General features: G+C 41.2%; 1 protein-coding gene across 12 annotated transcripts in view; it reads left to right on the forward strand.

Annotated features, from left to right (window-relative positions):
* The window catches only part of Spn (protein phosphatase 1 regulatory subunit spinophilin), a 42191-nt gene that overhangs the window by 24491 nt on the left and 2479 nt on the right, over positions 1-15221 (forward strand). For 7 of the 12 annotated variants that reach the window (XM_073091533.1, XM_073091534.1, XM_073091526.1 and 4 more), the window contains 19 exons: positions 1395-1618; positions 2031-2206; positions 3457-3477; positions 3765-3905; positions 4786-5002; positions 5569-5657; positions 5919-6097; positions 6486-6622; positions 7006-7157; positions 7396-7525; positions 8010-8162; positions 8636-8791; positions 9736-9847; positions 10034-10364; positions 10803-11061; positions 12342-12434; positions 12802-12895; positions 13510-13782; positions 14816-14976. In XM_073091533.1, the coding sequence (XP_072947634.1) occupies positions 1395-1618; positions 2031-2206; positions 3457-3477; positions 3765-3905; positions 4786-5002; positions 5569-5657; positions 5919-6097; positions 6486-6622; positions 7006-7157; positions 7396-7525; positions 8010-8162; positions 8636-8791; positions 9736-9847; positions 10034-10364; positions 10803-11061; positions 12342-12434; positions 12802-12895; positions 13510-13782; positions 14816-14976 (3098 nt within the window). The remainder of the gene's footprint in view (positions 1-1394; positions 1619-2030; positions 2207-3456; positions 3478-3764; positions 3906-4785; positions 5003-5568; positions 5658-5918; positions 6098-6485; positions 6623-7005; positions 7158-7395; positions 7526-8009; positions 8163-8635; positions 8792-9735; positions 9848-10033; positions 10365-10802; positions 11062-12341; positions 12435-12801; positions 12896-13509; positions 13783-14815; positions 14977-15221) is intronic. The other 5 variants (XM_073091531.1, XM_073091527.1, XM_073091528.1 and 2 more) reach the window with 5 other exon arrangements.

A 15221-nucleotide genomic window follows, 5' to 3' on the forward strand; every position in this document is an offset into this window, starting at 1 on the left:
AACTCGACTCGAACAATTCCTTGGATGTAATGTCTATAATCTAAGCAGATAAGTGGCAAATATAACTAGGATTTGCCGTAGGCTTCACACGCATGGCCTGTATTTTTCAGTAGCATAGTGTTTGACTATACGCGTTATGTAGGTATACATTTATCCTGTGTAGTTATAAGATGTACAAAAATACAACTAAATTTTAAAATCGAAGTTATGTTTTTATCATGCCAATAAGCATATTTGCAAGCTTTGAAAATTTCAGTCAGTTTCGAAATCTGAAACAAACATCATTTTTATTCTGTATAGTACTATAATTTACAAAGAGATGTATTTAATAGCGTGAATTATTTTGAAGAATTGGTCGTACAAAGTCACACTAATTGCGAACAATGCCGTTGGATGTAGAATGTTGTCAATTAACAAAGTGGAGCCGGGGCGCTCCCCGCCTCAATGAATGGGGTCGCGGTAAGCACAGCTTTTTGGTTCGACAGTTTTAAACTACGAATGCATTCAAATTTTCTACAATTACTCCTTTTTCCTTTTTCTTTTTTGCCGAGTTCACAGGAAACCTTTGTTAAATTAAGTTATTGGAAATAAAGTCCAAGTGTATTCATATACCTACTAGTATTCGTTTTCTTTACTTTTTAGCAGTGTTTTTATACAGTAAGTTGTAATTGGTTATAAAATTTTCTCTCACACGTCTAAAAGCTTTGAGATAGAATTATACCAAAAGATTCGTTACGTTGTTTTCAATTAGTATTGGTATTCAATTAGGTTAGCCAAATTATTGACTTTTATTGAGTTCGGGAGTTACGGCTATCTTTATTTTTTTAACTGTATGTATATTCGAGCATATTCACGAAAAAAAAATTATACATTACAGATACCACGTTGTTCCATTTATTCGTGTCTGGTTCCTATACACTTACGCGGCGAGCACCTGCAACTAACAGAGCTGATGTTAAAATTAGTCGTATTAACCTATTTTGATCGTAACCTCATTCATGCTGATTCAGAATGTATTGCCTTTATGTGTTTACGAAAACAATACCGATTTTTTTTTAAATATTTAAGGTGTAACCATGAATTATTATGTTGTAATGTTTCAATTATCCTGATTTGTGCAAAAAATACGTCACGTTAAAAGTTTCCTGTTTTAGTTAAATTCACACATTGTCTATTTTCCCCTAATTACTTCTCGTACACTAATACGAATATTTCAATAAATTTATTTAACATCGCCAAATATTAATCAGTGATTTCATTTTTTAACGTTTTCTGTTAATAATGTAATTAAAGTTTATGAAAGTTGTGAGCGGTGTTTAAGTAATATACATGATATACATTTAATTTGAATAATATATCGTGGTGGTATAATATTCCTATGGGTAATCGTGCAGTGGGCGGAGGTCGCAAGTCGTCGGAGGCGGAGGAGCCGGCGCGGCGGGCGGGCTCGCGGGCGTCGAGCGTGTCGGACGAGGGCGGCTTCAACGAGCCCTCGCCGGAGGTGGTGGCGCGGCTGCGGCCCGCCGACTACCGCGAGCCGCCGCCGCCGCTCACACGCGACCACAGGGACGCGGAGCGGGCGCGCTCCGATCCCGACACGCTGTCGGTATTGCAACAGGTGAACTTTGGCTTGTATTACTCAATAGCCTCCGTCCCTTCAAACCCTCCAAAACCCAAAACCAAGCCAAACCTCCCTCAGTCTGACCTCCTTTCCCCTGTTTCTAGCTCCGTCATAATAGGTTGATGACAATAATAGGTTGATGATGACTAAGCTTTTTCTCGACCTTTAGAAGTTAATCCTCAAGGAACAAGCACTAGATATATTAATTCAGGTTTGACGAAGATACTTGCACAATACCCAGGTATTACGTGTGAACACAGTAAAGTAAGCTAAGTTGGACTCTTCGTGGTACGACTACAAAATACACGTAATTTGTCAAAAAATATCAGTCTCCACTCTCCAACATTACTATTTTGTAGGATGTGTTAAGAAGTATATTCCACAAATTATATTGACTTATGATTTGCAGGATTCGGGCGTGGTAGTAAGCGAGGCGAGCCAGGGCTCCATCGAGGTGCTCGACAAGTCGACCACCAGCCAATGGAGCGTGTCCGAGGAGAACGGACCGGGCGAGCGCGCTGCCGACGACGACAAGCAGCCCGACAGCATGACGCCCGACGAGGCGGAGATACTGCTCAGCTCCAGGTGAACTCAACAACATGAGCTCTTTCTTTCAACTAATGTGTGAATTAAAGAGAATGTAGGGACTCTAACGAGAGACAATAAAGATACTGCTCAGCTCCAGGTGAACTCATCAACATGGGGTCTTTCCTACAACTAATGTATGAATTAAAGAGAATATAGGGACTCTAACGAGAGACAATAAAGATACTGCTCAGCTCCAGGTGAACTCATCAACATGGGGTCTTTTCTACAACTAATGTACGAATTAAAGAGAATGTAGGGACTCTAACGAGACACAATAGGGATACTGCTCAGCTCCAGGTGAACTCAAAAACATGAACTCTTTCTTTCAATTAATGTGTGAGTTAGAGAGAATATAGGGACTCTAACGAGAGACAATAGAGATACTGCTCAGCTCCAGATGAACTCAACAACATGAGTTTTTTCCTTCACGGATTGTATGAATTAGAGAGAATATAGTGGCCAAAATGGGGAATTATATAAAAAAGAGATTTTCTGAGAGAGGAAAGACATAGGAGAATGTATGAGTCACTCAGTAATCTCAGTCTTCTCTTTTGAATACTTCACATAGTGTATAATGAAAATATTTATATTGTATCTCTAAAAATATTTTCTATGATGAAACTGTAATGAAAACACTTATGTATGTCAATTGATAAATTTTATTTAGATAAAAGGCACATTGTTATGTTATATCCTATAAACTATTTGGCTTTTAGTAGTTAGTCAATGCTGATCTTTTTGCCTATGAAAAATGTTGTCAAAATAAGGTAAATCTGGTGCATGTATCCTTTTTGGACATTTTGTAGGAAAAGCATTTACCCTTCCATACTTGTGTAGTCTTAAATTTTGACATATATAGACAAAAACATATTTTCACTGCTGTATACTCTGGTAGATAGGGCATTGTATGTAATATACCAATTGATTACTTTTCTTCGCAATTAGGCACGTGATAAATTGCACAATCGTGTTACTAAACTTTTAAGATTAATGGGAATTTGCGTGGACTGGAATATGTGCACAATTACACGTGAAGAGCCACCACAAAATTTCCACCACCCTTCCTAAAATAAAATTTCATTGCACGCTGTATCTCTATGTACTGAGTATGGTTATGAAATTTCTCGCAGCGTTTTTCTCTTACTCTGAGCTATTCGAAGCTTTGTACTTTGACTAAATGTTGGTTTTTATCATTTGCATGCTGCCTGTGCGCACTACGCTTCATTCTTGCCCGATCACATTTGCAGTATTCTGGAGAAAAAACTTAGGTAAGCGTGCTTCCGTCGTTTCTTTGTGTTTCATGTATCTACTGTTCTACTGTGCTTCACTTATGAACTATTAGCCTTGTATTGATTTGTGTCTAAAATTTCGTGTTCTATTCAATTAATTTGTAAGCTTCTATAATTACATTATTTGCATAACTTTGATTTGTGACTTTACCAGCTTATAAATGAAAATGAGACGCAAACGTATCGTTCTAAATCTTCAAGTAACATATAAGTTGTAGTACATTGTATTTGGATGTCACAATGATAATAATCTACAACAGTGTTAGCAATTTGTCCGGCAGGCAAGAGGCTCTGCTGTCGGACGAGCAAGCGCAGGAGATCGTGGCGATGCTGTCGCCGCACACACTGCCGCACGACAACGGCGTGTCGCTCAACGACAGCTACCAGTCCGTGCTCTCGTACGAGAGGTGAGTGAACGTTTACTTAACTTATAAAAATGTATCGCTCTTTCAATTACACATAGAAAATGCAGTGTGTACTGATACATTTACATAGTTGAACGACACCATTACTTTGAATTTTGTACATTTAATTATTGATTTTTTACATTAGCAAGTGTAAGAGCAACTTAATTGATAAAATAAAAGTCCGCATGCCTATTGACAATATTCATTAGTTATATAATGCGTCGGGATGCAGCAGCCAGGATACAGAAAGACCGAAATGACTTATTATATAACATTTAATTTAAACCGAATATTACATGGTTTAATTAAATCTAAACTAAATTATAACTACCTAACCTAAAATGGTGACTTGCTGGGGCAATGTTAGCACCCAGAGTGAGTTCCCACGTTCGGGACTGTACGGTGGAAACGGAGCGGTGGTGCGGCGTCAGCGTTCCCACGGCACGGCGGCGGTGCAGGATTCGATGTCTTTCTAGTAATTTTGTTTAAGGCGAATTTCTAATTATGGTGATTAAGGCCGATATATAACACATTAACAAATGTTTATGTTTAGTTTTAATACTATCGATCTATTTACAACTTGTGAGCTGCGGACCTGTGCAAGACCTATGACGATATGTACCTGAATCATTTTAACAATTTATTTAAAAGCATTCAGTTTAATGTCAAATTTCATGTTTATGGCATACAGTAACCTATGCGTAAAAATAAATCACTAGGCGATGTGAAATCCACATTACATTACGTGATTGTATGTGTAGCATGACTTTTATCCTAAGCACAATATGCAACAAACAATGAGGATTTTTTACAATTATTTTTGTGTTTTTATTTCTATGGAATGAACTAAATAAAACTGTATTATTATTATGTGTTACAGCATGCAGTCAGTGGACGAGAGCTACGAGTTCGTGTCGCTGGAGGCGGACCCGGGCGCGAGCGTGGGCGCGGAGCCGGCGGCGGAGGCGGGCGCGGGCGACGCGGCCGACGAGCGCCGCGAGCCCTCCGTGTTCGAGCACTACCCGCCGCGCGCGCTCCGCGAGCTCGCCGACGAGAACGGGATACACTACTTCGAGGACGGACACTTCTACACCGAGGTATTATTGTTCTTTTTTTTACATTATCAAGTGTAAAGCCCGCTCCACATTCTCACGAGAAACGACAATGTGGAGCCGATACGAATCGGGTTTTCTCGCGCTCCCGAGATTCCCGAGAACACCCGAGAAGCGTGAATGGGATCATCCTCTTGCCTTCTCGTTCTCGCGCTCGCCTCCGATTGGTGTCAGTATTTTGCTCGCTTCGAAGGGTTTCTCGGGCGAGAAAAGATAATGATATAGTATAGGTAGAGAATGCCTTCTCGGTTCTCGTGCAATTTCTCGGCAAGATTTTGCGGCGAGACTTCTCGCGTGAGTTTGCAGCCGGCTTGTCGCTGGAGGCGGACACGGGCGCGAGCGGGGGCGCGGAACCGATGTATCTGTAAATATGTTTGTTCATTGTTCACGTACATACAACACAGTAAATATCGCTAAAAGGATTTATTTTGAAATGAACTCTGCATCATCCCCTTGTATCGTTTCCTCCACTGTGACTGATGAATGCTTGGTAATATTATTTTGATAATTGTTCTACATAACGATAATTAACATCAATATCAATATTGCAGGTCGCTGGACTTCCGCCGATTGAGGAAGACGATGACGATGATTATTACCCACCAGTATTCGTTAAGAGAAATACCAAAGTTAAATTCAGGTAAGGTTTCAATTTATTCATACCTTTCTTCCTTACATAAATTAAATAAATTGATAAAGTGATAACTTAAATTATAATAAAAATTAGTCATATGTTTTCTAATTTTTTATTACTTCCCAAAAGTCTAGGTTGTACTTGACCAGTTTAGTAAGTTAACATTCAAAATATTCCTAATTGTCTATACCAAAAAAAATCCATGTATAAAAAAGTATAATCCAATATTTTTTGGTCGATGTACTAATAGCACAATATTATAACCAGTACGGAGCCGATGCGCGTGTTCTCGACTCACTCGGTGCGTGAGTACGATCGTCGCAACGAGGACGTGGACCCGGTGGCCGCGTCCGCGGAGTACGAGCTCGAGAAGCGAGTCGAGAAGATGCACGTGTTCCCCGTCGAGCTCGTCAAGGGCGCGGATGGCCTCGGCGTCTCTATTATAGGTGAATAAATTATGCTCATAGTAGTGATATAGGCACATAGACAGATACACTACATACATACATAATTCACTAGTAAGATCTATGAATAAATGGTATGTAATCCACGGTTCTACCTACTTTAATAAAGATCAGTTGATGAGTAAATATTTAAATAAGACTAGCTTGTCTCGTTATATATGCAGATTCAGTGAGCTCATTGAAATAAATTGAAATCCCTGTAATGTGATTACATGATGACAGATTTCTGAGAAGTATACAAGTTGCAAAATATTAGAAAGACTTCATATTCTAACTTTATAAAATATAGGTTATAAGCAACGAAGGGTCGCTATGCTTGCCTATGACTACTATCAGTGTACCATATTAGTATAAAAATGTATATGTCCAGGTATGGGCGTGGGCGCGGACGCCGGGCTGGAAAAGCTGGGCATCTTCGTGAAGACCATTACGGAGAGCGGCGCGGCCGCGCGCGACGGCCGCATACAGGTCAACGATCAGATCATCGAGGTGGACGGGAAGAGTCTAGTGAGTATCATCAGCCTAACTACAATCGATTGCTGACTTATTATTTAACTAGATCATTTTGGTAAAAAATACACACCGTATTATTGCGCTATCGAATAATGACAGATTACACAAGGATTATGTTTTGGAAATTTAGATAATGGCAAAGATGACTTTGTGAAATACTGAGGGTGTATTTTTCATAATAAGCTAAGATAATTATTTTTTAAAGGTAATCTTTTAATTCAATTAAAATGTTTCTAGTTTTATTCAATTAGGCTTAATGACACATTTTGTTCCATTTTAAATAATTTGGACATGCACGCTCAGTTGCCTGTTTTTATGTTTTTTTCTTAAGATTTATGAACTTTAGTTAATGAAGATTGATGATTTTCTGTTACAAGGTGGGTGTGACACAAGCATATGCAGCATCCGTACTTCGCAACACTTCTGGGCTGGTGCGATTCCTTATCGGACGTGAAAAGGACCCTGAGAACAGCGAAGTGGCACACCTCATCAGGCAATCACTGGCTGCCGATAAAGAGAGAGAAGAAAGGTTTGCAACTTATTTACTTTTATAGTGCTTTTGTGTCCGTCATCCATAGATAAGATATTCTATTTGAAGTAAACAAAAGGATGGCGACAAAGGAAGCATTGTGTGTTGTTGTTAACTTTGTTTTTTAATCGTCACCTAAGTATTGGATCTTCAATGTCCTTTCTTTTGTGCTAGTTTAAACTAGAATATTCAGAATGTTATTATTACAAACAATAAAATTATTTTTTTTTTCTTACAGAGCTTCTCGTGAACGTCAAAGACGGCAACAGTCCGACGATGACCACACAAATGAGCAGTTAGTCGCCGAGCCCGCCGCGGCACAGGCGAGGCATCCTGAAATCAACGAGCTCCGATCTTTCCTCAATGAGGTAGGTTTTTGACAATTCATTTCTCTGTGCAATAATGTACTTCGTTAAACAAACAATACATACATCAGACGCTCGATATTTTAGTTGATTCTTTTACAATGAAGTCAGATGTATTGTACGCGACAGTACTTTTACAATAGAAAGTGTTATATAGTGCAACATTTAATACAAATTCAAATCAATCTTTATTAAAAGTGGAAAAATTGCAAAAAAAGGTATATCAGGTTTTCTTTTACTACCTTTACTCCTAAGTTTGCCATTTAAGCTTAATATCGTATCGGAATTGTATCGTATCGTAATGTGTTTCATTTAAAAGCTTGCGGTAAAACGATCAATATAGTCTTGCAGTGTAGTGTTCAAGGACCGTATCGAATTTGTGTTTTGTGAACAATCTGAGGTTAGACTCCTGCCCCATATTATGCGAATAAGCTTTGAATAGTAACGTGTACGGACACAGTCTCACAAAAAGCGTATTCCCCATCAGCTGGTGGGCATGGAGGCGGGCGGCAGCGGCGGCGCGGAGATAAGCGCGCGCGTGCGCGAGTGGTGCGGCGCGCGCGCGCCCGACGACAACATGCGCCGCGCGCTCGCCGCCGCCGCCGACACCGCGCACCGCGCGCACCGCAAGTACGACAAGGTAACCCAGCGCTCGTGGTATCTCACTAATCATAACTTATGTAACGATGAAAGAAAGGAAACTTTTTGCCGTAAATCAACATAAAGTTAACAAAGAAGATTTTTGCATATAAGGAAACACGATACAATCATTTCTTGATGATTTCCGTAGATAAATAAGGTTTACAAAGCTTGTAGATAAATGTTGAGAAATTACTCCAATACAAAATATCAGTGAGTAAATTTAATTTTGATCTTTCGTGAGTGGCATTCATATAGGTACACAAAATTGCATCCGAAGTTGTTTTGTCTACGATGCCTCAGTTAAAACAGTTTTAATGTTAAAAATATTTTACCACATGATACCTTATGATGTACTTGGATGGTAATAAGTTTTCGTCTAAATCAATTAATAATGCTATATTTTATGCTTTATTTTAATTTGTACACTACAATGTACCATTTATATCCATGTATATGTATACTTATGTACAGGCCCGTCGAGCTCTCCGCGAGTGGCGTCGCACGCGCGCGATGGTGCGCGCCCGCGAGGAGTGGTGGAGCGGCGCGCTGCGGGACGCGCACCGCGAGTACGCCGCCGCGCTCTCCGCGCTGCACGACCGCGTCGCGCGCCTCGAGGTGCTGCTGCTGGTGAGTGACGTCACCGCCCCGTGTACACACGGCACGTTGCGCTTCGCGGATGGCGCACGGCTGCGAGGTGCGGTGAGACTCGAGGTGCTGCTGCTGGCGAGTGACGTCACCGCCCCGTGTACACACGGCACGTTGCGCTTCGCGGATGGCGCACCGCTGCGAGGTGCGGTGAGGCTCGAGGTGCTGCTGCTGGCGAGTGACGTCACCGCCCCGTGTACACACGGCACGTTGCGCTTCGCGGATGGCGCACGGCTGCGAGGTGCGGTGAGGCTCGAGGTGCTGCTGCTGGCGAGTGACGTCACCGCCCCGTGTACACACGGCACGTTGCGCTTCGCGGATGGCGCACGGCTGCGAGGTGCGGTGAGGCTCGAGGTGCTGCTGCTGGCGAGTGACGTCACCGCCCCGTGTACACACGGCACGTTGCGCTTCGCGGATGGCGCACGGCTGCGAGGTGCGGTGAGGCTCGAGGTGCTGCTGCTGGCGAGTGACGTCACCGCCCCGTGTACACACGGCACGTTGCGCTTCGCGGATGTCGCACGGCTGCGAGGTGCGGTGAGACTCGAGGTGCTGCTGCTGGTGAGTGACGTCACCGCCCCGTGTACACACAGGCCCGTCGAGCTCAGGGAAATGCGCACGGCTGCTAGACGCGGTGACACTCGAGGTGCTGGTGCTGGCGAGTGACGTCACTGCCCTATATACACATACACGACGGACGCTCCGTCAGTAGCGAAGGAAGTAAATGCGGAGCGGTCGAGCGTCTCGAGGTATTGCTGCTGTTTCGTGACGTCACTACGCTATAAACCAAGGGTTCTACCATTATCATCATATGAAACCGGTCATTGTTTTTTCTTGGTGCGGATCACTATTATCTAGGTTTTTATGCTGGACTATTCAGCTAGTTCACGCACTGTAGTGCAATAATAATTTAAAATTCATGTGCACAGGAGACGCAAAAGAAGGCTGGTTTGCCAGTAATGCTGCCGCATGAGCCCTCAGCTCGTCGCGAAACACCGCCCTTGCCGCGACGACCGGATCCTGATCCACTGCTGATCAACGGTAATAAAGATAATAATAATATTTATGTTATGAATAATGTTTAAATATTACTTTGACACATGAAAATTGTGTTATATGAATTGAATTTTCTTCAACATCAATGTTCAACATTTCTGATGTTTTTTTTTAAATTAATGTATGTTTTTATTGTATCTGTATGTATTAATACTGTCTGTTCATGAACAGATCCATGGAGCTCGGATAGTGACTTGTCCGACATATCGCCCGTCGAAGACGAGTATGCGAAAGTCGACAAATCCGATAGGCGGCAACGCGAAGCCCCCGATATCGGAGACGTCACAGCGACCACCGCCAACGAAGTAAAGACTAGCAACATCCCAACCACAGTGACGTCACAAGTGAACGCGACGTCGCAGGCGAGCGTGACGTCACAAGTGAATGTGACCTCTCAGTCGCACGCCGCAGCAGTGACGTCGACACCAGCTGCAGCGGCGCCAAGTGTAGTCAGTCATACGCCTGTTGCTACAGTCTTACCTACAGCTGTTACCGATACCATGTGAGTGGAATTACTCATTTTTAAACATGAAATTTTAATTTTCTGTATGAGCCGACAGTTGCTGAATTGATTCAGAATTTTTAAACAATGTTGTTTATTCATAACATTGAAGTAGGAAATAAGAAATTTGCAACCAGATTATACCTGGGGCCTGGGAATGTCGTATCTAATATAATTTAGTTTCATTTTTATATATCCTTTATAACATAAAGTTTTCTTGTCGGGAATGAAATTCTTGTTTATTTACGTAATAATCGTATATTTTTATTTTATAGCCGATATCAATATCAGACAACCAAAATATGCCTGGGTTTACCAACAATTACACATGTATAATGTTGAACTATTTACTTCCATTATAAAAAACCTAAATTGAAATAAATGGCGTAATGATATTGCTAAAAGGAGAGTCTTAGAAAGTAATTTGTTTACTCACAGCAGTGCATCGCTGACCGCGCCCGAGATCCCGGCGCGGGGCGTGCCGGTGGAGCCTGCCGGCGTTGCTACAGGCGGCGGCGGCGGCGTGGTAGGCGCGTCGCGGGAGCTGGACGCGGCGGTGCCGCGCGGCGCGCTGCTGGACACGTCCGCGCACCGCGCGCGCACCGACCTCGCGCGCCACCGCCACCACACCACGCACCACCCGCACCACGCGCCGCACGAGCCGCACTCGCCGCACTCGCTCAGCAACGCCAGCTCGGTCAGTGCGACACGTGCTCGCCAAGCGTTGGATACAACCACGTTAATAATAATCAATCTGAGTAGATCAAAATTAATAAAGTTAACGTGTGTATTTTTACCTACCAAAGATCGAAATTTGACAATGTCTACTAAGAAATTGTCAAATGTCGATCTTTGGTTGGCAAAAATTGGATAGTTTGATTATGTGCCGCACTCGCTCAGCAACGCCAGCTCGGTCAGTGCGACACGTGCTCGTCAATGCGTTGCCACTTAAGCGCGTTAATAATACCTAATCTTTACCAATGTTTGTCTACGTAATCGAACGACAAACTGTCAAAAATTGGTTAGCATTGAATATTACTAACGGAGGTTAAATAATTGTCTAGTGGTCATTTCCTGCACACCTTGCACCATTCTACCAGTCTTGTCACCACACTAACTTTGCAATGTTTAATTATAAATAAATATCGCCTTCATGTTCAATTAGACAAATTTTGATACAATTTGCTGCACTGTAGCGGTTGTTCTTATGTCAGTCCTCTCGTCCCACTGGTCTCCAGTTTTGGCACTCATTAAGATACAGTAGGCTTACAATCATGTGCATTACGAGATGCACATTGTCTATTCGTCGTTTTCCTGGCGCTTAGCAATAACAGATCCATAAGCCTTATCATATGCTGGACTCCCTCTGTGTGGACCAGTAACATGGATTGTGCTCTTAGTAAATCTGTAATTGTCCTCAGGGTCTGTTAGAATTTTATTTGTTCATTTATTTACTCTTTATTGACCATATTAAATACAATGTGGTACAAATGGCAGACTTAATGCTAAATAGCATTTTCTCCCAGTCAACCTTAGGGATGTGCAGAAAAATTTAAATGCAGAATTGGTTACATTCTGTCAGTAATTCTTGTTCACATATACTTCACTTCCTTTACATTATTCTATTGGTGATTTTAGTCAATTATCATCGGTGTTCAGTGCTTTTGGTTTCACTTTGGCTTGCTTAGCTTTGCTTTGAGGGAATGAATTCAAGTTACTTATATGTATATTTATCACAATTATGTTATTATTATACATTATGTTCATTTATATTTTGTTAGCAGTGTATGCGCTGCTATTCTGGTCTGACGAATCGCGTATTTGCAGCACACACACCGAGATTATATACTCCGAAGTTAAAACGAAGTACAATATACGTTAGCTTACATTTCAATATACTTTTTAGGTTTAGAGACCAGACTACTAAAATCTTACCAATAACATGTTAAATTTATTTTCCCGTTTGTATGCAAACAGTACGACGGCTTAGACGACTCTTACAATGATTCCGCCGATGAATCGCTCAGCGAGTCTACATCGGGAGCGCCAGGACACAGTGGTCATCCTACAGTAAGTTACACGCTAAAATATATCTTTTGTATTAAAGTAAGTATATGATGTGATGTAATCTAGTTTTCTGACAATAAATTACTCTTTATTTTATTCTTTCTTCTGTGAAAATTAAATAGCATAAAATTTAAACTAAACTAAATTATAAGACGTTTTTTTTTGTACATAGATAATTTTGTTTTGTCCTTAGAGATATTTAAGTTACATACTCACACTTTGATATACAATCAAATGTAGTAGTGGTAGACTATAATGGATATAATAAATGGAGTAGTTATAGTTGCAGCCCTTAGGGCACGGTTTTTGTTAGAGAAAGTCTCTTTCTCTATGTGAAATCAATAAATGTAAATTGTGGACAATATTACAGCAACGAGACACTCGACAGAGTTGCGGCAGTTCTGTTGGCAGCGCCACTGACGACGCGGTGTACTCGCGGGACCACAGACACCATCCTCTATCAGGTATTTTAGCAAATACTACTATTCCATTGAAAACATAATATCACTCATTACATTTTGTAAACATTAACATTGAAAATATTTAATGTGTGTCTATATGCAGTTGTTATAAGATACGCTTAGAAAGTTGTTTATGCGAGCTTATTGTGAATTAAATTACTATAATACTGCCGTGTTGGCTTGCCGGGGCATTTTGTATCAATCATTGCGGGATTTTGTAAAATTGGTTGATATAAGACGAATTTGTTGAAAGCAAATTATTTCGAATTATTTTCTTACAACTTTATTTTTTCCTGCGTGTATCATTTTACAGATAAAAGTATTATTTCAATAAATCATTTATATTCATTCGTAAATTGCAGTGATGATAAAGGGTGCATTTGAGATAATATGATGATAGTTTCAAGCACTAAAAACGAACAAATGCAGTGAATTGTCATAATGATTCTTTTGACGTTTTTTTAATTTTACGTATTAATAATTTAGATAAAATTGTAACTATTTATATTGTTTAGGAATCTTATCTTGATTCCAATACATATTGTAAAGCTAGAGGATAAAAACATTAGATATGCGACAAGATAAGATAAGAACGGATGTGATTGTGGGGCGGGTAGGTCCTCCGGCGTCACTAGCGGAGCAGCTGAAGCAAGTGCTGGCCGAGCGCGAGCGGCGGCTGGCCGGCTCCACGCCGCCCGCCACGCAACACGCCAGCCACGCCAGCCACACCAGCCACACGGGCCATACGAGCCACACCAGCCACGCGAGCCACACTAGCCACGCGAGCCACACAAGCCACGCGGGCCACGGCCAGCACCCCGACCCGGTGCAGCTGACCAACGAGCTTGTCGACGAGATCCGCCAGGCCGTCAGCGAGGCGAACGCCAGAGGTCTGTACTGAACCGGACTGGATTTGGAATTGACGACACCGAACTAGTGTAATCACGTATAGGATTAGGAATGTTCACAATTTAGTTTCACTCGTAGCTTCAATTCAGTTCTTGAGTGTTTATTATGTTGTTTTAGGTGTTTTTCGCACATCAAACTTCAAAGTTCAACTTATGATATATTTTTTGCACTATGATTAAAGTAAATTCATCTTTAAAGTATATAATTTAGTTCTTCATAAGGAATTATTTTTTAGATTAGGATTGAAATAATCATTATTTTACTTAAAATCTCTAAAATTATTGGTTTAAAGGAGCTTATCATTGTATTTTGCAAACTTCAGTGCTTGTTTTTATTTGTTAACCATAACTCACTATGTCACTCATTTGTGTTCCTAATTTCTTAACTCTTTTGTTAATATTTTTTCATTCACTACTCACCATACCTCAGTCAAGTAGGTTTAGAACATATTTCATATACAAATATGGGCACGTACTCGTAACGATTATGAAACATACACATGTTATGCATAGATTGAATAAATGCAAGAACGATATAACAATATAAATAGACATTATATAAATACATATTATAAAACCTTTCAAAAGTAATTCGTCAATATAGTCCTGTTGTTAATTATTTCTTAATTCTTAGATTTTGAAGTTATTGATTATTTTGTTTTCTAGAGGAGAAGATGTCTAATATTACAAAAATTCCCGTCAATTTGTCAAAAAATTGGTTAATATTGGATTTAGATAAGACCTAATATGTAGACCTGTTAATAGATGATATACATATTGGCCACAATGTAATATTTTTCTATTAATTTATATAATGGATATTAAGTCAATATTAGTTTTCTTTAATAATCGAGTATTGTCTCGTCATGTGAGACAAAGCACAAGAGAATATAGTCTAGTCTTTAACGTGCATGTGAACGTGTGTTGCGATCGGTCGCGAGTGCGTGCCTGCGGGTGGGGGGTTGGCGGTAGAGTCAATGGCGGGCGGGTTTGACGTGGTGTACGGGTGTTGTAGTGAAGAAAGCTCCGGCTTGCGTAGTCGGCGGCGAGGTGCCGTGGCAGCCGCTGTCGGCGGGCGCGTCGGAGGCGAGCCTGTCGCCGCCCGCGCCGCGTGGCTCGGCCGCCTCGCTCGCCGCGCACGCGCCGCTGCCCGTCAACCACTGGACTAAGCAGCAGGTATGCGCTACTTACAGTACATTAACCAACCTAGATAATAAATATTTCTACATGACATTAGTGGTTAAAACTGTACTTTATGTTGAATTTGATGTTGATTTTTGGGTGGGTTAATTTTTATGGGAGGGCGAGGTCACAGAAATTTCCCCTGTAAAGGGGGGTTGTGGCTTGCGGCCATAATAAACGCGGCATCGATGACAGTCCTATGCTAATAGGACTGTCATCTTAGCCTTCAATAGCCACAA

This window comes from Epargyreus clarus, unplaced genomic scaffold (genome assembly GCF_041222505.1).
Source record: "Epargyreus clarus isolate Ecla_fem2 unplaced genomic scaffold, WU_Ecla_fem_2.2 ptg000034l, whole genome shotgun sequence".
Classification (NCBI taxonomy): domain Eukaryota; kingdom Metazoa; phylum Arthropoda; class Insecta; order Lepidoptera; family Hesperiidae; genus Epargyreus; species Epargyreus clarus.